At 44.7% G+C, this 24,200-nt stretch overlaps 1 protein-coding gene across 5 annotated transcripts in view; it reads left to right on the plus strand.

Moving 5' to 3' along the window:
* Positions 1-24,200, plus strand: part of Fhod3 (formin homology 2 domain containing 3) — a 421,283-nt gene that overhangs the window by 33,671 nt on the left and 363,412 nt on the right. For all 5 annotated transcript variants that reach the window (XM_031365152.1, XM_031365155.1, XM_031365151.1 and 2 more), the window contains exon 2: positions 19,073-19,179. In XM_031365152.1, coding sequence (XP_031221012.1) covers positions 19,073-19,179 — 107 coding nt within the window. The remainder of the gene's footprint in view (positions 1-19,072; positions 19,180-24,200) is intronic.

A 24,200-nucleotide genomic window follows, 5' to 3' on the forward strand; every position in this document is an offset into this window, starting at 1 on the left:
GTAGGTATTGAAGGGGGGTCTCTGGGAGGAGTTGGGGTACAAAAGGGAAACAAGAATGTGATTTAATTGTATTTACTTAAAGTGTTTTTAAATGTTAACAAATTCAGATAAATTGAAATCATGCAACTTTTCTCATCATAATGCAATAAAAGTTAAAAAAAAAAGAAAATGAGAAGCATTTCATTGTATAGGGACAGAAAAGTTCAAATATGTCTGCCAATGGCATGATTAGCTTATTGTTCTGATCAGAAAAGCTTAAATATTTATTTACTCCATTTTTTATTTTTTTTTGAGACAAGGACTTGGCATGTAACCATGAACTGGTATTGAACTCATACAGCCCCTGGCCTTCGCTTCCCAAGTGTTCAGATTGCAGGCATGATCTACAATTCCTATGTAAAAAACTTATTTATTCCAAAAAAGCATCATTGATAGTTAAGAGTTTGCTCTTGGCTCCTGTGCTGCTCAAGTACAAAGATGAGGTGAGAATCCCAGTCATCTATGGAACAGACAACATGCCAATTTTACCACTTTTTTTTCCCATTAATACCGAATTTTTAATGCTAAATGGTTTTTTGAACTCACATCTCAGAGATGAGAGACCTAAGGGGGACATCGGATGACGATGTCTGTGTTGTTAGGAGATTCAAGGGGTTTGCCCTTGGAGTAGGAGCCCTTTGTCCTCTGCCCAGCCAGAAATAGGCACCAAGTCCGTCCTTTGCTTGTCATCACGGCACCGTGTATCATGAGGTTTCTCTGACGTGGGAATGCTTTCTGCCAAGTGGGAAAGCAGTTTAGGAGACTCCAAGGCGGCTCTGATACTTCCCTGTCTTCTCAGGAATCAGTCCGTTCCCCTAGTAGTACTGAGTTTATCAACCTCACCCCATGTATTTTGATTTTTAAATAAATTATATTTATCAATGGCACTAAAGTGCTGTATAGCCCTCAAACATTAGGTTTTCTGTGAGGGTTGGACGAGTTAGTAGCACCCACGTGTGTCCAGCTTTTTGATTTTGTAACGTGTCATTGCCATCTACAAAGTTCATGATGGAGAACTACATAGCAGAGCTATTAAACTCAATTTTGTAATGTGTTTAGAAAGTTTATGTATTTTGTGCTGAGTTGCTATGGTGATATGAATGAGAAATGTGCCCCATAGGCTCTTGTATTTGAATGCTTGGTTTCCAGTTGGTGGCACTTTTGGGGAAGATTCTGGAACTTTTATAAAGAGACACCTCTTAGGAGGAAGGGTATCATTGGGAGTGACCATTGAGGTTGTATAGCCTGGCCCTATTCCTGTTCTCTCTCCCTCTCTGCTTCCTGTGTGTGGGTCAATGTGGTTGGTCTCTTTGCTTCCTGATTGCCAGGCTGGCCTCACCCTTGCTGGCATGGCTTCCTCATTGTAGTGGGCTGTGTCCTGGAACTGTGAGCTAAAGTAAGCCCCCTTCTTCTCTCAGTTGCTTTTGATCATGGTATCTTATCACAGCAATAGAGAAGCAACAATATGATTATTCATAGCTGTCCCTAGTTGCATGAAACCTGTGGGCCATTGACTGGATACACTTGATATTTTCAAATATTCTTTCAAGTTCCATGAATTCCCAAAAACGCAAATAGCCTTGTCTTGTAGGTATGGTGTGAGCTAGCCACTGCAAATGCTTCACCTGCAGGATTTTCACTCATGGTAGCTGTGCCATGTGGCAGGCCATTTCTCATTTCCTTGATAAGAAAAACACCATTGAAGTTGATTTGTGTAAAGTTGCACTGCTACTGAGTAGCAGAGCTGGGGACTATCTCCTCCTCGTCCTCCTCCTCCTCCTCCTCCTCCTCCTCTTCCTCCTCCTCCTCCTCGTCCTCTTCCTCCTCCTCCTCCTCCTCTTCCTCCTCCTCCTCCTCCTCCTCTTCCTCTTCTTCCTCCTTTCCCTCCTCCTCTTCCCCCTCATTTTCATTTCTAAAATGCTTTCTCAAACTGGAGCCCATGCTTCCTGGAAAGTCTGTGGACATCGTGGTAGCAGGAAGAAGGGTTTGGCTTGTGAGTTTATACAATTTGAGAAAAATTTATCATCCATTGAAAGTTGATAAACATTCCTGTACATGGCAGATGGAAACTTTGTAGCCTTTAGAGGCCCTAAGGTCTCTGTGGCAATGGTTCACTCTGCTATAGTGCTATGAGAGCTCCATCACGTCAGGAATGGTATGATAGATGGTATGTTAGTCAGGGTGTATGTGTGCCCATGCACTCGGAGTTGGGGGCTGTCTAATGAACTGATGCAGGTGACCACTCCCTAGGCAGATAGTCTTGTGCTGTTTAAGAAAGCTAGGTTAGCATAAGCCTTGTAAGCAAGGAAGCCAGTGAAACAACATTCTTCTGTGGATTCCACCTTAAGTTCTTGCTGGAGTTCTACCCTGAATTTTCTCAGTGCTGGACTATGACCTGGAAGTGGAAACCAAATAAACCCTTCCCTCCCCTAAGTTGTTGTTGCTTTTTTCATAGTGTTTTATCATTGTGACAGAAAGGAAACAAGAACAAAATGTTTATTTCAGCTCACAGCTTTAGGGGAATCTCAGTCTATCACAACAGAGAAGGTCTCAGTAGTGATGGTCAGGAAGCAGAGAGTGGACTTGAACCAGGGACTGGGCTATCACTCTTAGGCTTACTGCTAGTAATCTACTTCTTCCAGTAAACCACACCTCTAGATTTTTTTGCAGCCTCCCAAAATAATTTTACTAGCTGGGGAACAAGCATTCGAAACATGATCCTATGGGGGATATTTCAGATTCAAACTATACCAGGTGGTCAGATAATATAAGATGGTATGAAGGGATACAGAAAAGGGGAACAGATGTGTGGAGTTTTAGCTGGATTGAGGAAGAGATGAAGCCAGCCGGCATGGTGGTCCTGCCTAGTGGAGAGCAGGTTCCCAGTAGGGCTACAGATGTCTTGGGAGATGGTGTGTACCCCTAAGGACCAGTTCCCTACAGTAGAGAGAGTCCCAGGGAAGACCTAAAAATTCCCTGCTAGTGCACACCTGGGAACAGGTGTTTTCTCTGATGCCTCCCTCAGCTTGGGAGGTAGGAAGGAATGATGGCTTTCTCTAGCCTGTGCCAAGTCAGATCAACTGATAATGCCTACCTTTCAGAGAGGGGAAGAAAGTGATTGATTAGTCCCATTGACTTGAGAATATTTGGGGCTGACTTCATGTTTGTCTAGTAGAGTGTTTCCAACTGTTTGAGAGCTATTCCCACTATCTTCAGGAGCGCTCAGTATTCCTCATCTTCCCGCAGGGAATTATGCCACATGAAGCACACATCTATCAAGTTAGAATTGGCTTGAAATCAATCAATTTAGTTGCATGCAAACCATAATGGATTTTTGAAAAGTGGGAAAAGACGAAACCCACAGTTTTCTTCTTGTGCTTGGGAGGTAATGTCTGATAGAGTTATTTTCAAGTTTCCTTTCACGTGTACAGGAAGCTTCCAGAGAACTCAGAATAAAACACAGTAGAGAAGAAGATATCAAATAGTAAGAGCTTTCCTCTAGCAAAAGGGAATGGTTTTTGTAAAGGTATTTTGAATGCTTTTTAAATGGAAGGACTTAATATTGTGCTTTCCTTTAGGAAACCAGCCCGGCCATAGGGTCACAATCACAGAACATACTGGCCTCTTGCTTTTCCTGGCAGGTAGACTGGAGCATGATGGGAAGCTCGGACATTACTTTGCTTGGACCAGATGAGTCCTTGTAGGAGGGGCTGGCTGAAGGCAGGAGATGTAGCCTGCGGTGTGGAACATCTGTGGTTTGTTCAGCAGGAATCCGGCCTCTGACAGGTGGGATGTTGCCTCCTGTACAAACTTAACATATGATAATTCACTTTATGTGGGGAGGCCAGACTCACAGTAAGGGAGAATGATTGCCTGCTGGGCACTTGCTGTTTATGGACACACATTTCTCCCGTTATGGAGGCCTCCTGGGACCATATCAAGATCAGAATATATCAGAACAAGTGTTCATCTCCTGGATGCCCAGGACTAGCTAGGTGGGTAGGTAGGGAGGGAGGGAGAGAGAGAGTTGTAGGATGCAGGCTGCCAAGGCATCTGCAGGTTGGGAACTGAGCATACACTCTGGAGCTAGCCAGCCCCTATGTTTAAGAGCACACATTCCTGTTCCCCTTCTAGGTTCTCCTGTTTTATCAGATACTAATTGCTCTATGTGCTAATCTCTTCTGCTTCTAATTGCCTACAAGAGATGGGTATCCAAATACTCCCTTTATATTTGGAAAATAGGTAAGGCATTATAAAAACAATGTATATTTTTTTCCTGTTGGTATTTTATAGAAACAAGTCATAAAATACTCATTGTTAGTAACTGTTAAAAGAAAAGATTTAAGAATCTTCAAGGGGGACATAGTGGTCTATACCTGTACTTCTAGCATTCAACAGGCTGAATGGTAAGTTTGAGATCCGACTTGACTACATATCAATTCCTAAGCCAGCATGGGCTATAGAGTAAAGCCCTGTCTCACAGACACAAATAAAAAAAAATAGTAAGTGTAAAACCAGCTTGAACATCCTTTTCCAGAAGAGGATTTGAGATTTGAGGATTACTTGCTTTCTGGGCCAACTGTCACAAGCTATACCATCACTGAGACTCCCTTCTTTATACAAGGCTCTGCTGTCCTGGTTACATCGATGTCTATAGAGAGATTGTCTATTGATAGTAGAGTCATGGTTGGATTGAAGAAAATGCTTTACAGTCATACAGGGTTGAGGAAACCCAAGGTTCCTAGTGTTAGAAAGAGCCCAGGCCTTGTTTTGGAAGGTGATGTACATCAGTGCTCCACATGGCAGAAAAGTTTGCTACGTTAGTTAGTTCCTTTGTGGCCACTGGATACATCAGAAGCGAATTCCAGAGTCTAAGTAAGGTGTACTTAATGGAACTTGTGCTGGAGTGTGAGTATGCTGGGGAAGAGGTCACTGGTGCAGAGAAAATGAACACCCAGGCATCAGTTGTGGTGGCAAGTGCCTGTATGCACTGTGACACCTCCGTCCCAGTGCTCTTTAGTCCAGAAACTCGGGTTGAAGGAACCCTTCAGCAGTGTACCCAAGCTTCAGTCTGAGAAGAGCTTCTTTGTGGAATTGTCACACTGGATGGCACCGTAGTCATCACAGCCCAGCTCAAACTTACTTTGTTCTTTGTTTCTTTAACCTCCAAGGCTTTATCCAGCCTTTTAACCATGAGCCTCTTTCCAGCCACTTCAAGTGTCACTTCTTATGTTGTCCTTCCCTGTGCCATGGTGTATGTAAATGCCTATTTCCCATCTCTCACCTCTCACCCTTGACATCACTCAGGGCTTATTGGACATACAAAATTCTAGCTGAGCATGATACCTCAAGCCCGGGGCTAGAGGCTTATCAGTCTGTGCCCTGTCTCGCTGCTGGGGTGCCTGGAGTATGGCTGCCACTCAGGGGAGGCAGAGCACAGTCTGTTTGTTTTTTTGGTGTTTTGAGACAGGTTTTCTCTGTGTAACCCTGGCTGTCCTGGAACTCACTCTGTAGACCAGACTGGCCTCGAACTCAGAAATCCACCTGCCTCTGCCTCCCAAGTGCTGGGATTAAAGGCTTGTGCCACCACTGCCCGGCCAGAACAGTCTATAGTATAGTCCTCAGTCCTTATTTTTCTGGAGTGGGAAATAGTGGGGTCTGGGACAGTTGCTGTGATTCCAATCTCTTGTGTGCCCAGGCACTGCTAAAGTACTGTTGGGAGTTAGGAATGAAGGTCTCTGGTCTGTGCTTCCCTTCAGGGTGTTCACAGGTCAGGTAGGAAGGGGGAGACAGAAACCTGGATGGGGGTGGGGGATGGGGAGTGGGTAGGGTGGAACACAATTTGGTTCCGAGTGAGTGCTGAGAATATGGAGGGACTTGGAGAGAGAAGGTTGGGAGGTTTTTTTTTTTTTTTTTTATGATGAAGGCCTCCCCCTTCAGCGCTCCTTGATAAAGAGACGGTTCTTACTTTTTCAAACTACTTTATTTGATGGTAGATGTGAATGCATGCACCTTACTCAGGGTGAATCAGGGATTAAATACCTATAGTGGGAAGGAATGCCCAGGGAGGGAAGCTCATTGGCTGAACACTCAGGGCCTATCTAGACACCTCATTAAAACAGAGAACTTCAGGTTTTTATGCTACATGACCAGTTGTCATGGTCTTCTCAGTGAGGTGTCATGGTTACATGTTCTAGAGCAGGTAGAGTTAGCTAGGGAGCTGGCCCCACTCCTAACACTCTCAATTCTGAGTTTCCCAAGGTTTGGGCACACTCAGCCTTACCAGATCTTTTGACTGGTGGCACGGTCCATTTGCCCCGCAGAGGCTAGTCTGAGCTACAAAGTGAGTTCCAGCAGAGCCCAAGGGGCTTAGTAAATTCTAGATGAAGCTGAACTTGATGGCAAAACTCTACCCCAAAGTACAATAACAAAGCAAAATCAACAGCAAAACAAACAAAACCCAAACAAACAAACAGACAAAAACAAACAAAATCCCCCATTGTGTTGGTTCTGTCCTGCTAGTGGATCACGTTGAGCATTGCACAGGGTCTAAACGTAATTCCTGCCACCTACAAAAATCACACCTCTGATTTTGTTAAAGTTGATTGTTTAAAAATATTTATTTACTTATGTACATGTGTGCATATGCATACCCCCTCCCACACACTTTTGGAAGTCAAAACAACTTTGTAAAGTTGGTTTCAACTTCACACAGATTCTGTGGATTGGACCCAGGTGACAACTGCCTTTTCTCACTGAGCCATCTTTCTGGTTCCGGACCACATTTTAAAAGTAATATTTATTTACTAGGCTGTATGTGTAGAAAGGTCTGGAAAGAAAGGTTGAGCAGGGGCAATGTCTAAGCTCTATATGGGCAGTGGCACTGACCACTGTGCTCAGTGGCACAGGCAAGGTGTTCTGAAGTTTCTCATGGCCACCTTCAGCCTGGCACTCTGGTCTCCACACATCTGGCTTTCCAAGGTGTGTGGCCTGTTCTCATGGATCTTGGTGCTGCAAGATTCAAACCTGGCCCCTGATTGTCATGGGAGTTGTCTGGTGGAAACAGTTCTGTGTTGGGGGTCATTGCCTTAGGGCTTCAGACCTGTCAAGCATGTGTGCGTTAGGGAGATTTCCGCATTGGTAAGAGCCCAGAGACTCGTTGGAGGAGATATGCCCAGCCTACCCAGTTTTAGGGGTACAGGAACTTGGATGCATCTGTGTTTCTGGCAGACACTGAATCACCGTGGCTCTAGGTGTTCGGAATGGTGGACCTAATGGCTATACAGCTCCCACCCAATGGAGCCTTGCCTTGTCTGAGCATGTAAGAAATGACATGAAAGGCAATCTGTGAAGGGTCAGGCCTCTCTCTGAATGAATAGCTTGAGTGTTGTGGCAACCTTATGAGACACAGGGAATATTCAACTGACCACACACATCTGGAGCTGCAGTGCCTGCTTGGTCAGAGCATTTTTCTTCAACATCTGGGAATGATTATCCTCTGCTTAAAACCCGGTGGCAGGGCAGCTGCTAGAAACTCGCTTGGGTGAAGGAGGGAAACAAACAGGCAGCCGGCTTGTGCATGGTCCTCTCTGGAGATGACTGGTCTGAAGTACTTTCTAGAACCGACTTCTTTCATCTTCATTTCTGAATCAGAAAGTCCTGTCCTGTCACAAATATTCCACTGACTGTAACTAGAGCCATTTGAACTGCTTCTGGGAAGGGCCTGAGGAAAATTCTGACTTAGGCTTTGAAAAATTGATGTAGATGAGGTTAGTGATAGTTAATATTGTCAACTTGACAAGATCTAGGATCAGCGGGGAAACAAACCTCGGTGTCTGAGGGAGCATGTTGATTGGATTAATTGAGGTGAATGTGGGCAGCACGGCTCCGTGGGTTGGGATTTCCCACTGAGCAAGAAGGGGACAGAGCTGGGCACCAGCATCCATTTCCCTCTGGTTCTCTTATGCAGGTGCAGTGTGACAAGCTGCAGTTCCTGCCAGTGCCTTCTCTACTATAATATGTATTTTTAACCTGTGAGCCAAAATGAACCCTTCCTTTCTCAAGTTGTCTTTGTAGGTATTTTGTTGCAGCAAGAAGATAAGTAATTTATATAAAGCCTCACTGTATAGCCCAAGCTGGCCTCAAACTCCCAATCCTCCTGCCTCAGGCTCCGGAATGCCGAGACCAAAGGGTTTCCATACGGAAAGCTCTTCTCTTATCCCTTTTACTATTATCACAAGAAGAAAATGTTTTAACACTTCTGGGGATCCAACCATGAGCCCTACTTGTGCTAGGCAAGGGCTGGTTTACATGGCTAGCTCTAGGACTACATAGAGAGACCTTGTTTCAAGTCAAAACCAAAGCCAAAACCAAAACCCAAACCAAAACCACAAACTGAACCAACCCAACCAATGAACTGGCTAGCCAGCAAGGTGGCCTATATTTTAACTGTCAAGTGTTTCTGGAGAGCAGAACAATGACTGAGGGTGAGCCTAAATCTCACAGAGGATAAATTCCACAGTAAAACATACTGTACTTTGATTTTGGGTGGGTGAGATGGCTCAGTGGTAAAGGAAATGCCGTATAAGCCTGTCCACCTGGGTTTGATTTCTGGAACCCACACAAAAGTGGAAAGAGAGAAAAGACCCCGTGTAGCTATCTTCTAACCTCTACAGGCTTCCCGATCACTCATTCATAAGTATGTATATATATGTATACATATATATACATATATATACAGATATGTATATGTATGCATATGCATATCTATATATACACATATATATGCAATAATATGAACAAAAACCCTAAGTTATAAAATCTCATTAATTCTTAAAACTTAATACTCAGCAATCCTAAGTTCAATTATTTTATTATCTGTCAGTGGTCAGACTCCTCAGACACTCATTGTTCTAACTCCAGACATTTCTAGAGTTACAGACCAATAGCTTTTCCCTCAGCTACAAAGGTGTGCACAGTGGTTAGTGAGTGAGGCCTGTAAATACCTCAGAGCTGGCTGTGGCTGTAACCATGCTCACAGCTACCACACAACACGAATCATCTCCACAAGAAGAGCCCACATTTTCTCCCCAGACATGTCTGAGGCACAAATTAGAGACGACAATATGTTTGGGCTTCCCTTTTTTTAAGGTAACATTAACTTGGAGGCATTATGAAATTGTGAGGAGAGGGGGTTCACTTTAACAATACCCTCCAGGTGCCTTTTTGGATGGGCTGTATGAGTCCCCTGAAGCTGTAGGAAAGTTCTTTCTCAAAGATGGACAATCTGCTCTTGAGCAGGCAGTGTTTGCTTTCTCCCATCCCCCCTCTTCCTCTCCTTTCCTCTCCCTTTCTCTCAGCTCACTTCCCCTTCTCTCCCTACCTCTCCCTTCCCCTTTTCATTCTCTTCCCTTCCTTCCTCTCCTCTTCCCTCCTCTCCCCCTCCCCTACTCTCCTCTTTGTTGTCTCCCAGTTAAACATGTACAATTTACCATTTATAGGTACATGATGCCTCTAAGTGTTTAACTGTGTTGAAAAAGTGATGGCAGAGATTACAGGGGAAAGCGATGAAAACCCTTCCCAGTCCTTTACTTCATGATATAGGCTGGGGCAGGCATCAGTGTGAAGCAGGGTCCTGTAAACAGAATGGTCAGCAGGCCACCACAAAGCTGCTTGCCATGGAGGTGTAAATGTGAGAGAAGTGAGAGGCAGGTGGGCTTGCTGACCTAAACACTCGGATCTCATGACAGCACACCTTACAGGAACCTGGGCAGAACTGTGCAGAGGTGTGTTTTGAGGGGGGGATTTTCACTCATCACTGAGCCAGGGCTGTCTGGTCATACAGTTAATGAGTTACTAAGGGAATGGAGTAAGGATATGGTTGACTTCATGCTGCTGATGTGGAACTTGCTTGGTTATTGAGAAGGGCTGACTGTACACAGCATATAGGGTTACAGACAGCTGAAAAGAAACGAAGAAGAGACTGCATCCAGTCATAGTGTCTGCATAGAGAGCAATTGCTTCTCCTGAGCCATGATACGGGAGCCAGGTGGGCAGGTGGCCTGGAGACTTGGATAAGTGTATGCACCGAAGGGAAGTGTGGTGGAGCTTAGCCTGGAGAGAAGAAATTACAGGGGCTCTACATTGCTCTGTTCTTCTTGAGAACAGAGAACCTGGAGTTTAATGTATATTGCCTTTATTCTAAACTATTGGCAACTAACAAAAGCTATTGTAAATGGTCAAGCTGGCCACACCAAGCAAGACAGGGAGCTGTTCACTGGTGTTGTGACATCTGCCAGTCTCTTTTGTCTTACAGCTGTGATAATGAACAATGAGACTGGTTTTCTTTTCTTCTGGGGGTGCTCTGATTGGCTCGTGTGTTCAGACTTCCTGGCTAGTAGACAGCTCACTTTCTAGAATTATTGAAAGCATTTCCTCGAAGTTTACAGTGGCAGCCAGCTGGACTTTCTGTGAGGTGTGGCTTCTGTTCCTAGGCCCAGTCATGGCTACCAGGTGGAGCCAGAGTGTTGGTCTATTTGTGCTGTTTCCAAAGATCTCAGTGCATCTCTGCTGGAGTATTATCCCGATACCCAAAGTTGGCCCCAGGGATATACTTGCTCATTAGGAAGAATCTATTAGGCTACATGGAGATATTGAAAGGAGAGCCAAGGACTGGGAGAAGAGGAACAAGTTCTGAAGCAATTTGGGCTTCAGAGTTTGCTCTTGGCTTACTTCTTCCCCCAAGGAGTTTAACAGTGTTATCTCTGTTTTCTGTCTCAGAGTGAAGCTTAAGGTTCTTATTCACAGTGTATCTAATCACTGGGTAATGGTGGGAATTATACAGATCCTTGGGATCCAGATGCTTAGACCCATGGAATTTGGAGGTTTGGGTGTGACCCAATGTCCCAGGAGGCTATTGTATACACTGGAGTCTGAGAACCACTGGAGATAGATGGTGGAAACCCTGGGTTGAAGGGTCTTGAGGTTCTCAGTTATATTTTACAGGCCTATCATAAGGGGATGTAAGGGGATCAAAATAGCTCCCCATCAACTGTCTATCCTTGGCCCACAGCCACAGGCTGTGTTGTAAGTGCTGGTCCATGATGGTTCAAATCCTTTGCCCACTTTTAAATGGGGTTATTTGCCTGTTGCCATTCAGTTGTAGCAATTTCTCACACGCTCTAATACAAGTTCTTTATGAATGCACACAAGTCTCTCACAGTTTTCCTTCCCTCCGTTTCATTTTCTCAATAGGATCTTTATTGTGTAGGTCAGGCAGAGAGTACAAGGGACAGTTCTTAATGACAACCCTTCCTAGTCCTGTACTTCATGTTGTCTGCTGGAAAAGGTATAACCCCGTGAAACAGGGTCCCATGAACCGGGTGGTTAGCAGGTCGCTGCAAAGCTGCTTGCTGTGGAGATGTAAATGAAAAAGGAAAGATGGGGCTTGCTGACCTAAGCATTACCATGGGGGCTCATAGCCATCGGAAACAACAGGGGCTCCAATGTCTTCATCTGGACTCCATGGCCACTGCAGACATATGGCATACATGAACACGTGTAGGTAAACACCCATACACATAAAATTAAAAAAATATGTATCTTAAAGAGACTCAAACAAAACAACTCTCCCAGATACCACCACACACACACACACACACACACACACACACTACACAACACACCTATACACATACCACACACACAAACCACATGCATACATACCACACACAAAACACACACACTTCACATACACACAACACACACTACACCATACATATACATACAACACACACACACAAAAAATCCCAAACACATTCACAAAGTGGGTGAAAAGAAACAGAGAAAAAGAATATAATCAAAATTAAAATGTAGTTCTTTGAAAATAATAAAATTTGTGTATGATTTTTCTTAAGTAACCCAAATGCCTCCATTAGTTGAGACACAGTAAACAAAGCAGGTGAGGAGAAATCCCCACTTTATCCCCGTCCCACACACTTCTTGCCTGGTGTTTCCCATGTTGATGAGTAGCGCTTCTCTTTACTAATTTGCTCAGTCATTGAGGATTTTGCTTGTGGTAGACACCTCCATGCTGTATCAGTCACAGGTCATTCCCAGGCTCCCTATGTCCTTCCCTTCCTTCCCCATCTAAGCAGCGATGGAAGAATTTTCCACTTAAGTAAAGTGATGTGGAACACAGGACACAGTACCCATGTAAGCCAATGCACGCTAGCTGTTGTATTAAAAAGCCCAATATGCCTATTTACTGACCAGGAGTGATTTATTTGTCCGTATACCTGTTACCATTTCCTAAAGCTCTCGCCTTTGTCTTCTTTCGGTTTCTGGCAGAGGTTCCTGTTGCTGGTGGGTAGGCTGGATGCGCGTCTTAGTTTAAATGGAAATCTAGAACTTGATTTGGAAACTCTCCGAATCAGCCCAGAACAAGGCGACTTGTGCGTGGGTTGCTGACCACCACCAGCTTACCTACGCGTCACAGGAAGCAACATCGAGCTACTTCCGAAACAAGGACACTCATAGTATTTCATAACATCAGCGGCCAGACCTTCAGTGGTATCCTAACATTTCCCCCTAAGTCATTTATTAGGGTTATGCCAAAGAGACTCCGTGGTCCCTAGGATTGCACTTGGGAAGGGCTGGTCAGCAGAACTCATTTCCTTTTGTTATTGTGTAATTTGGTTTCTTGGTTTCTTAAGAAAACCAACCAGTTGTTTCCTATATTTACACTTTTAGTTTTATCCTTCTAGATATGATTTTTTTTTTGTTATGAAATGTATGGCATTGTCATGAGTTAGAGTGCAAGGGGCACCAGTAATGGTATCTGTATGAATACCCAAATCTGTGGCTGTTCAAATACTTTAGGTAAAATGTATAGTCTGCTTGTAACCTATGCCCATCTGTGTGTATAATATGTCATCTCCAAATAACTAACGATATGCAATGTGATACCAACAATTACTACGTTATATTATTTAGGCAACAAGAACGAAAGACTGGCTGTCCTATGTAGAGTACTACTTCCTGATTTAACTCATATATGGCAAGTGAGATATATATATACATATATATATATATGTATATATATACACACACATACACACATATATATACGTATATACATATGTACATATGTATATATGCATATACACGTATACATATGTATATGTACATATATGTATGTGTATATATATATGTGTGTGTGTGTGTGTGTGTGTGTGTGTGTGTGTGTGTGTGTATCAGTCACTTATCAGGTACAGAAGGCCAACCATGCATACAGAGAAATCCACATTGGGAAAATATGTAGTTTGCAGGGTAATGAAATAGACACCATATCTTGGCTATGCCCCTTAGGAAATGGTGAGCAGTGGGCAAGCCCATAGCTGGAGCCCTCACCCCTGTCCCGGCTTCTTTCCACTGCATTGATTCTTATGGAGGAGCATAACTCCCAGAAGCCCGAGGGGCAGAGCCAACATTTTGAGTTGGTTTTCTTAGGAAGCATGAAAGGAACACATGGCAGCTTGTTGGGAAGCTGTTTTTTCTAACCTTTTTTTGCTTGTCATCTAAGTCCAACTTATAGTCTCTGCCACCTTTGGGTGAAGCTGTTCATTAAGTGATCAGCTGAAAAGAACTGACTGCTTTTGTGTCCCTCTGAGAGCAGTGATTGGCTTGAGGTGTACACTAACGAGGCTCATGGTGAAGTCAGCCTTGGAGAAGGCCAGGGCTCACACGGTGCTTAGTTTCTGAGCCAGGAGAAGCCTGGAATTACAGAGCTCAGAAGGCCTGGGCTTGCAATAGCTAGAATTCATCACAATGTGCTTTATACTGGTTGCTTTCTTACCACTGTGATAAAATATTTAGCTAAAGCAACTTGAGGGAGGGAAGATTCATTCTATGGGTATAGTCTATCATGGTGGAGGCAAAAGGCAGTGGGGACAGCTCCTGGCTGCAGCCGTGGGAGCTTCCACACTTTCGGGCACATCAGGAGGCAGAGAGGTTGGAGACAGGATCCTGTATATAGTGACTCAGTTCCTTTAGGTATACCCCGCCCCCTTTTCTCCCGTTCCTTTCCTCCCTCCAAGCCCTCTCCTATACTCCTCCCTGTTCCCCTTCAAACTCATAACCTCTTTTTTCATTAATTGTGTGTATAGTGTTACTTGTATGTATGTTTTCAGAGCTGAGTGTTTGGTATTGGATAAGAATTGGCGTGTTCTTCTCCGAGGAGAACTATTTTATCCACGCTCAGCATTCCTTCTGCTTTTAGTTCTTCGTGTAGGGTTGAGGTCTCAAGGTTTCCCCCTCATCCACTTTGTCATGTCCACTGTTGTTTTTTTCTGTTTAGCTCATGTTTAGGCAGCCGTGCTGGTGGGAATTTATGGGTATAGGTTCTGACATTACTAGGAGACACAATCTCACAGAAAATTCCATGATTCTCTGACTCTTATAATCTTCCTACCCCCTCTTCTACAACGTTCCCTTAGGTGCCAGATGGTTTTATAGATGTGTCTATCGGTACCAGGTTCCACAACCCCCGTTCTGACTGGTTGTGGTTTTCTGTAATGGTCTTTCTATGTTGCAAAGAGACGTTTTCCTTGATGTGGGGTGAGAACTACACTTATCTGTGGGTATAAGGACAAATATTTAGAATGTACTTAGGCATTATACTGGTTTAATGAAGTGGTGGTTGTAGGTTCTCCTCCAAGACCCATGACTTCACCATGGCTAGATTCTCTGTACTAGACATGATTTCCAATAAGTCCAATTAGAGAATTGTTGGTTACCTCCAAGGTATGCATACCACAATTGCATCTTCTGAGTTGTTATGTCATATTGATCATTATTGTGGTTCATGGACTTCATAACTGGGTAGGACTTACTTATTCCCCTCCTTTGGTAAGTTCTGGTACTGTGAAAACTACTGCCCAGGGAGGAGTTACTAAGGTCAGTTCTAGATCAGGCATCTCTGGGCCTTGTGTCTGAAGTATGTGATATCTTTAGTAACAGGGATTTAACTTCTACCTCTTGGGGGTGGGTAGAAATGAAGGGCAATAGCAATAGCCTGTATACTTTAAGATCACGGAAAGCCATGATCAATAACTCAAACAAGGGCTTCTCATACCTGGTACTGTATAACTCATCTCTTAAGGGATCCACAGCCACCCCAAAACAGTGCCACCAGTTGGAGACCAAGTGTTCAAGCACAAGAGCTTGCTAAAGTTTCACATTCAGACCACAGTACTGTCCTCTTTTACTTTGGAGTTTGCAAGAGGACTAAGGTGGAGCAATAGAACTCTGGGGACTAGGGGCTGTACATGCCTGGTTTTTCTGACTTCTCTGGGAGGGGCTTTGAAATCACCATTCCTTATGGTGCTCCTCCTACTCAGCACCCGGAATTGTCCTTTGTCCACGGCAGGAGTTTGAGCTCATGGAGGGTCAAGGTTAGATAGCTCATGGAGGGTCAGACAGGTTAGATAAGCGCTTTGTGTTCCATCTCAGGGATGGATAAGTGGTGGCCATCTCCACTTGGACTTGCCATTCTTGGGCAACTCGTGGTGATAGCCTCTCACCCTTCACTCACCCAGCCTCTGGGAACTCAGGTGGTCAGATTTGCCTCACCTGCCAGCTGTGGGTCACCTGTGGTGACAGATCATGGAGAGAAGAGATTGGCTTAAATTAACAGCCATGGAATCACCGGGAAGCTCGAGGGTCTACTGGGAAGTGCTGGCTCGGGTTCATTTCCCTGATTTCTCTTGGGCTGTCTCATGTGTCAGTCATCAGCCGTCGGATGATCTGCAGCTTGGCAGTCTAGGTTGGACTCACTCAGTGGCAGAATTCCAGGAACTGGAGGGGAGGACAGCTCCTGGAAGCCAGTGCCTGTAGTTGTCAGCTAGGCTGCATCAGCTGTCGCCCATGAGGAGCAAGACACAGGCCAGCATGGGTTCCAGGCTGTTGTTACAGAATCACATGGGGAGGCTGCAGATGCGAGCTTGGGAGGGTCCCATCAATGACACAAGTGAGTGAGGCTCATTTGAGATTTTCTTTGAACTTTGAAGTCTATTGTTAAATCTTGTATTTTCTCACTTCTACACAGCTACCAAAATTAGTTTAAAGGGTAGCCTCATGTGTATTTATAGAAGGGTTCTGTTCAAGTCTATTTCAGGGTTGTACAGAAACTTTATTGCCTAGACTAGGCTTTCTCTAGACTTGCTGCCAGAACCCAGATAATCATTAAACCACCCCAGCAATGCACCACTTCACTGGCTTAGGGAAAGGAAAGAATATATAAATCGAGACGTGACATCAGCCTTACTTCAGATGTTTGGGGTTTTTTTCCGGAATGGTGAGCCTGCCCTTAGTTGAGTGCATTCTCTTTGTAGGAGCAGTCGAAAGGACCCCAGAATCACTTTGTGCGGCTTCTAAGGAGCAGAGGAGTTTTCTGTCTTTGGGTTGCTTGTTTAAATGGCATGTTTTGACTGGAGTGGGAGCGAGGAGTGGCACAGTTAGGAGACGTAAAAGGACCTTTATTGTGGGTCTGGGATTGACTCCCTCTGGGGCAGCCTGATCCTTGCCAGATCCCTGCCAGAACCCTGGCCACAGGTTGACAGGCTGCAACCTGATCTGAAGTCTCTCAGCCACGCCACTCACTGTCACTGCCCCTAAATTTCCTAATCGCCACCCTTCTATAATAACCCTGTAATGCTATCTTCCCACATGGCTCTCTGCTTTGTCTTATGTCCCGAAGTGCCCGACAGTGTCCTGGCCACCAAATTTTCAGCCAAGAAAGGAGTGCAGGGGACATGCTGCCAGGGGATCAGGGTTGACATGAAAATTGTCCGAGTCAGGAAATTCCAGGGCCCTTAAGTCATCTGGGAGGACATTTGACATGAGAGGCCAAGGCAGGGGATCAGGTTGCCTCCCCCTAAGCAAGGATGGAGACCAGGGACTCAGTCTGGCAGGGAGGTATCTGAGTCCTTTAGCAGGGAAAGCTTGGATATTTCTGCCTGAATTTTTATAACAACCAGTTTGAAGTTATCCTTTCCTCATTGCCTTTATGCTGTGGCTTTGGACATTTGTTTCGGAGGTTACTTAAGTAATTATTGCCGAGGTTGAAATGGTTAATCTTTGTTGTCAACTGAATTTCGAATCGCCATGGAGACATAGCTCTGAGTCTGTTTACAAGGATATTTCCAGGGAAGTTTGACTGAGGAAGGGAGAGCCATCTTGAATGTGAGTGGTATCATCCCCTAGGCTTGGGTCTTAGACCCAATAAAAAGGAGGGAGTGAGCTGAGCATTCAAACTTCTCTGCTTCTTGACTGTGAACCGTGACTGGCTGCTTCCTGATCCTGATTCAACCACTTCCTGGGCGTGATAGACTGTATCCCCTCTTAAGCCACAAGACAAATCAAACCCTTCCTTCCTCAGGTTAAGTGTTTTTGTAACATCAGTGACCAAAGTAACAATACAGGCTTCTACCTACCAGTTTGTAAAAAGGAGACTGAAAGCTGACTCCCAAACTTTGAACTCTCTGGGTGAGTTCACTATGTCACTGTTGTCCCAGCTCCAAACATTTTATCCACACACCTTGGCTCCCACGATGGTAGTTTAAATATTAATGTTGAGTTTCTTGTGTGATGGTGAGGCTGAGTAGGCATCATGGCAAGGCTCTGGCAGTGTGATGATCCCATTGGGATCTTAGCCTCTATGCACCAGCTCACAGGGCAGTCTGTCCCAGGGCAGTCAATATCCCAGTTCGAGCCTCATCCCCTGGTTGTTCTGGGCACGCCCCACATAGACCTCTTAAGAGGACTATGAGGCCCATGTCCACCTTTTCTTTTTCAGTTGAGAGACTTACTAGCACCATTGAACAGAGGCTTTCTCACCCTCTAATTAGGGGATCAAGGTGGTGACACTTGGCTAGGGAGCAATGATACCCTTCTCCTGGGTGGGGACTTGAGCAATATTATGGAGGGTTTTTGGCATCTCTTCTGAAGACAGTCACTGAAGCATAAATGGAGGAAGAGCATCCACTGACTGACAGCTGCTCTTACTTGTGTCTTACTCTAATCTACAGGCTATTTGTCTGTCCCGCTCATTTAGTGAAACCGTATCTCTGAGGAAAGGGAGCCCTTCTGTGTTCTTTGGTGCCATGCCTGGGTCAGATATATAATTTTGTTAAGATGGTGATCGGGAAATGGTGGCAGTTAGTGATGCCTGGAATGTGGGGGTGGGGATGGAGATGGGAGTAGGGGTGAGGGTGGGATAAGGCCGTCAATCTGAGGCCTGCGGATCTTCTTGTCATAGGCCAGGAAGATTGTGGGGTTTTCTGTTGTTATTGGGGCTTGTCACAGAACATGTTGAGGCAGATCCTTGGCAGGCCTTGGGGACCACGAAGGAAGAGTCAATATTGAGGCTGCTGGGAATTAAGCTGGAAATTCAAAGTAGATCTGACTGCTGTTAGGCTAGAACTGCGGCTGCGATCATGGCAGCACTTCTGTCTTTCCTCTTGCCTCTGCCTCTAATGTTCTAGGATTTCAGTCGTGAGCTACCATGGTCGCCTGCACTTTGGAACTAGGGTCTTGACTCACCAGCTAAACCATAAGAGCCATCTTGACAGCTCAGAAGTTAAACATGACATTATATACTTGTTTTTTCTCATAACATTAATCGCAGTCTTTGGCAAAATAATTCACCTGTGATTTTAAGTGTAAGTAGTCATTCTAAATATAACAAAATGATGCCGACTACAACTTGAGAATCTTTACAACTCAGGTCAATGCCAGCTCTCTGACAGACGTCTCTGTCCACTTGTACCAAGTGGGCTCCAGGATGCTTTTACTAGTATAGTCCTCTTCCAGCTGGGTACCACAGTTCAGAGTAAAACTTGGTTTTTAAAAACCCTTGAGGGCAACATAAGTGACCTGCTGGTGCCTGGTCCCCATCAGAAGACTGAGCCCAGGGCTTTGTGCATGTTAGATATGCACTCTGTCCACTAGAATTCACTCCTTCTTTCTCTCCCAGCTCGACGACTGTACCCTGCAGCTGTCCCATAATGGTGCCTACCTGGATCTGGAGGCCACACTGGCAGAACAGCGGGATGAGCTGGAAGGCTTCCAGGATGACACAGGGTAAGCACAGCCATTGTCCCTGCTCACTGGTCTGACTTATCTCCATGCTGGTGTGCTGCAGTCTTAGAATGCTTTGGAGAAACCACCTTGGCCTTGACATTCACTTAGAATCAGGCAAGGACTGTTTGGGAGACTGTAGATGTTTTTCTACCTTGAAAGACTTTGCTCCTTGTGGGTAGCCTGGCTTAAGAGAAGTTTCTGAGATGCGTTAATTGAACACATAGTATTCTCTTTTAAGAGATTTTTAACCTGAGCAAAACAAATCAACATTCTCTAGATTTTTGTAGATCAACAGCTATTTTAATCATTGTTTCCAATAATTTAGTTGATATTTTATTTTTTTGGCAGATCCTGGTAGTTTTATGGTATATATCTTTTTAGCTCATTATAGGGTAAAGTAATTATTAATTATGTCAATTAATATGTTATTTATTAGCCTACAACTGGATTACATGATACTTAGAATTGTTATACTGAGGACTAGGGCAGTACTCATGATGAATCAGAGATGTATACAGAAAGTGAAACCTCTGTTGACTATACACACAGATAACCAGCCTTCCTGTGTCAGCTGGGATGCTGACAGAGCCATCTGATGGGGCTGTCTCTCTTCCTGTCCCTTATCTACCTTGAACCAGGCATCGCTCTGATTGTATCAACTGCTTCCTCCTAGACCTTCACAGTGTTCTTGAGGCTTCCCCAATTATTCTTAGATGTTGTAATGTGGTGTTCAGAGACCCCCCAAGGTTATCTGACACTCCCTTGGCCAAGCTAAGAACATAGCCAGGTGGAGACTAGCTGGGAGTACTGATTTTTCATTTAGAGTTCAAAAAATGGCACTTTACAGCCATGGAATGAGTTTCCCTGGCCATGGTTATCATAAAGGTCAAGGTGCCTTGTAGGATCAAGCAAAGTTCTTAGAATATATCCAGTGGAGCAAGGGTAAACTCTCTGGGTGCTTCATAGGGTGCACATGCAAGTAGAATCTCTCTAGCAACATAGCAGCCTATCAGCATGATTGTCACCTGAATTTCAGATAGGCTCTCATGGAGCCCAGACTGGGCCCCAAGCCTACGATATAACAGAGGATGACCTTGATCTTCTATCCTCCAGCCTTTACCCCTTCTCCCCCACGCACTGGAGACTGAGCCCAGGACTTTGTGCATGTTAGATAAGCACTCTACCCACTGAACTACATCACCAGTCCTCTTCAGCATCTTAAAACTGGACATTAAAGGGATTACAGAACCAGTATATTCAGGGGAAATTCCATTGCAATAGTTTTTGCCTATGTCTGACAATGGCATCCCTTTGTAGATGTCAGAATACTGGCTAGAATGACAGTCTCATTGGATGCCTTCATGGATCACTGATCAAACAGACCCCATGAGTGTTATGAGTAGATCATTGTCAACTTGAGAAATGTCTCTGGTGATGCAATGCTTAAAGAGCAAGTCCTGCCTGATCTTATTATTTTTTTTTTCAAAAAACTTGAGTGATTTGGAGATGGAAGTGCAAGAAAAAAAAAGTGCTAATGTATAAGTCAGCAATATTAGAACAAAGTGAAAGGAAGAGACCACACTGAGGCTCCTCATTGACAGAGTATTTTGAATAGTTAGTTGGAAGATTTAGTAGTAATTGGATTTTGTTGGCGTCACTATCATAAAAACCAACTGAAGGTCAGATTTCACATCCCAGGTAGTAGAGCCAGGAGCAGATGGTGAGCCAGGTATACACACAGTAGGACCGATTCCAGAGTCAGCACCTCTTTGCTATCCCAGGAGCTCCTGGCAAAGACACTGTAGTTCCTACACAGCATGCCATCTGCACCTGTGGTGACATGAGGTTGGTTCATGCAATGACACTAGTCTTGGTCTACATCATCTCCTTCAATGGGAACAGCCAAGCCATACTGCATCTGGGGACCAGAGAAGAGATGATACCACTGCTGACATCAGTCATCATGATGAGACATGTCATAGGTGGCACCAGCATTAAGATGCTATAGGTGTCTCTACAGATGGCTGGGTAGTGTAAGTCATGCTCCCTGCAGTAGGTCCCAGTGCTTGGCTTCTTCTTTGTTCTCTTCTGAGTATTTACCTGACCACAAGCCCATGCTCTAGGCAGTGACTCCAGTGTCACACTATTAGGACTGAGGACTACCTAAGAGACTATTAAGGCACACCTCTTGCTATGTCTGCAAATGCATTTACAGAGAAAATCAATAAAAGGGGGAAGACCCTCAGAAGTGCAGACTGGGAGTCTTGATGAAATAAAAGCGGGGAGGAAGAGAAATACTGCTAGCACAGGCATTCTGTCTGTCTGCTTCTTGTCCTTCATGATAGGAACTGCTTTGCTCAGCCATCTTCTCCAGACCATGATGGGATGGAGCCCCTGAAACCATGGGGCAGAACAAATCTTTCCTTTCTTAAGTAGATTTTTCTCAGGAATTTGTCACAGTGATGAAGTCTGACCAACCTAAGCCAGGTTCCCATTTCTGTCCCCTCCCGCCCCCTCACAAGGGATGCAGAATAAATGATAATACAAGAAAGAGGCTCAAGCCATGGAAACTTCAGTCCACAGCTCATATCCCACACCATGATGGGTAGGAACACATTCACAGATGTGTTCCAAATTCACCTCAGAGGCTTGTATGTCTTTGAAATGGTCTTTCTTCATAGTGGCTGTCCCTTGAATTTTGTAGCATACCTAAGATAGAGTATGAAAACAGCCACATCTTCTTATCTGTCCTGGGTCTGGGGAGCAGAAAGCCCATGAGAATAGTGGCCTGGAACAACTGGGTCATATTGTTCCCTTGACGGGAGAATTGCTATCCCTGGTTGCTGGCTAACAAGTCGCTTCAGGCAGAGACTGTCCCCATGCAGGTGGCAGGTATCTGTGTTCATCTGTCAGGTCACTTGCACTTAAGAGTCTCTCCTGGGTTCTCTCTTAGGTGTGTGGTATTTGACAAAGTTTATGTGACTGAAATTCATGTCTCCCATGATCAAGGGTTAAAATATAATGCTTCCTAGTTAAGATCTGCCCTTTTTAGGTATAAACACAGCTAAAGAAGCATTATTTTTGCATAAATTATAGGAAGATGGTCTAAAAATTAAGGTTGTGAGACTGGCATTTTTCTGTGGTGTTTTTTGGAGCGGGCTCCCTTATGGGAGAAGCCATTTCTTTGTTCCTCTCCATTGCTTTGCTCCTTTATGCCAAGACTAAAAATTAACTCACTTGTTTGGAATTACCATTTGGGTCCTAGCTAACTAGAGAATAGGAGAGAGACCTTCAACAGAGGAAGGACAAAGCAATTATTATACAAACAAATCCAAGCAGGGTCTGTTGCCTCCCAAGGCCAGGGAAATCAGCAAGCGTGGCACAGTGCATTGGAAACAGGTCTGGAGCCTCGAGATAGTTCCTGACACTGCTATTGTGTGACCTTGGGGAAGCATTCTTCTGATAGGCATTCACAAACTGAAGATATTTATAAAATTTATTTATGGTCAAAAGATACTGTTACTTATCCTACTTTTCTTCCTGTATAACAGACGCTCTGCTAGGCTTTCTGTAACTCCAGGAAGGCAGCATAGTGGTTGTGTTTCTTGTTTTTTGTTTTTGTCTTTTGTCAATTTGATACAAATTACAGTCATCTGGGAAGAGGGAACCTCAGTGAGGAATTGGCTTCATCGGATTGGCCTGTGGGTATGTCTGTGAGGGCATTTTCTTAATTGTTAATTGATGACAGGAGGGCCCAGCCCATTGTGGGAGGTGTCATTCCCCAGGCAGGTGAGCCTGGACTATATGAAGGAGTAGCAGAGCAGTCCAGAAGCAAGCCAGTGAGCAACATTCTTTCATGGAGTCTGCTTCAGTTCCTGCCTTGCCTTCCCTGATGATGGACGGACTGTGACCTGGAAGTGTAAGCTGGAATAAACCCTTACTTTCCTAAGTTAGTGTTTTAGGTCAGCAACAAAGAAACACTCTAAAGCAAGTGGTTGGGAAGTTGGTTCTTTTCTTTCACCATGTTGATCACAGGTGTGGAACTCGGGTTGTGCAGTGAGAGACATCTCCGAGGTTGTGTATCATGGTTAGGGATGTAGGCTTTATGCTTAATGTCACCACTTTGTAACTACGGTGTGTAACTTTACATCTCTCAACCTGCAGTTCCTCATAAAGATTGATAGTACAATCACAACCTTGGGTGTCACTGGGACCCAGCACTCCATACCCATGCACTGAACTCATAGTTGTTGACAATTATAGCCAGAATTTTGAGCCAGGGTTCACTGAAATGGTCAGTTCAGAAGTTATGGCCATGTAGAGCTGCTCAGAGCAATCTCTTGTGGCCCCCATATGGCTATATATGGCATGTGAAGGTCATGAGCATTCTGGTAGCAGTAAAAGGTTTCTAAATGTAATGAGGGGCTGTGAAATGTGAGGGGCCTTTTGCCACACGTAGAAACCCAGCTGAAATGGATCATGGTCTGAAGTGACAGCTCAAACTATGAAAGAGAAAACAGGATCAAGTCTCTGTGATTCCCTGTAAGATAACAGTTTGTAGAGATATAGGTGATAAAACAAATTAAAAAGTTTCTCGCCTTCCGGCCTCTCTGGGCTGGTGTCTTGTGGGACCTTGGGCGCAAGCTCTACAGCCAGTCCCACAACACCCAGAGGAAGCTCCACTCCCAGGCACTCTGACACTCTCAGGATCAGAGGTGAGGAGGACCCAACATCTGTCCCAACACTGGGAGTAACTGGGACCATCGGGAGCAGGCATGCAGGAACTCCGCCAGCAGAGTGGCTTGGGTTCCTTCCGGTCTCTCTGGGCTGGTGTCCTGAGCAGACCTTGAGCCCAGGCTCCACAGCCAGTCCCACAACACCCAGAGGAAGCTGCTGCACTCCCAGGTGCTCTAACAAGCCCAGGATCACAGAATCTCAGAATTACAGGATCTGAGAGACAGCCTGACTCTGAGGAGTTCTGATACAACCAGGATCACAGAAAGGACTGACTCCAGTCAGAT

This window comes from Mastomys coucha, unplaced genomic scaffold (assembly GCF_008632895.1).
Source record: "Mastomys coucha isolate ucsf_1 unplaced genomic scaffold, UCSF_Mcou_1 pScaffold13, whole genome shotgun sequence".
Lineage (NCBI taxonomy): Eukaryota > Metazoa > Chordata > Mammalia > Rodentia > Muridae > Mastomys > Mastomys coucha.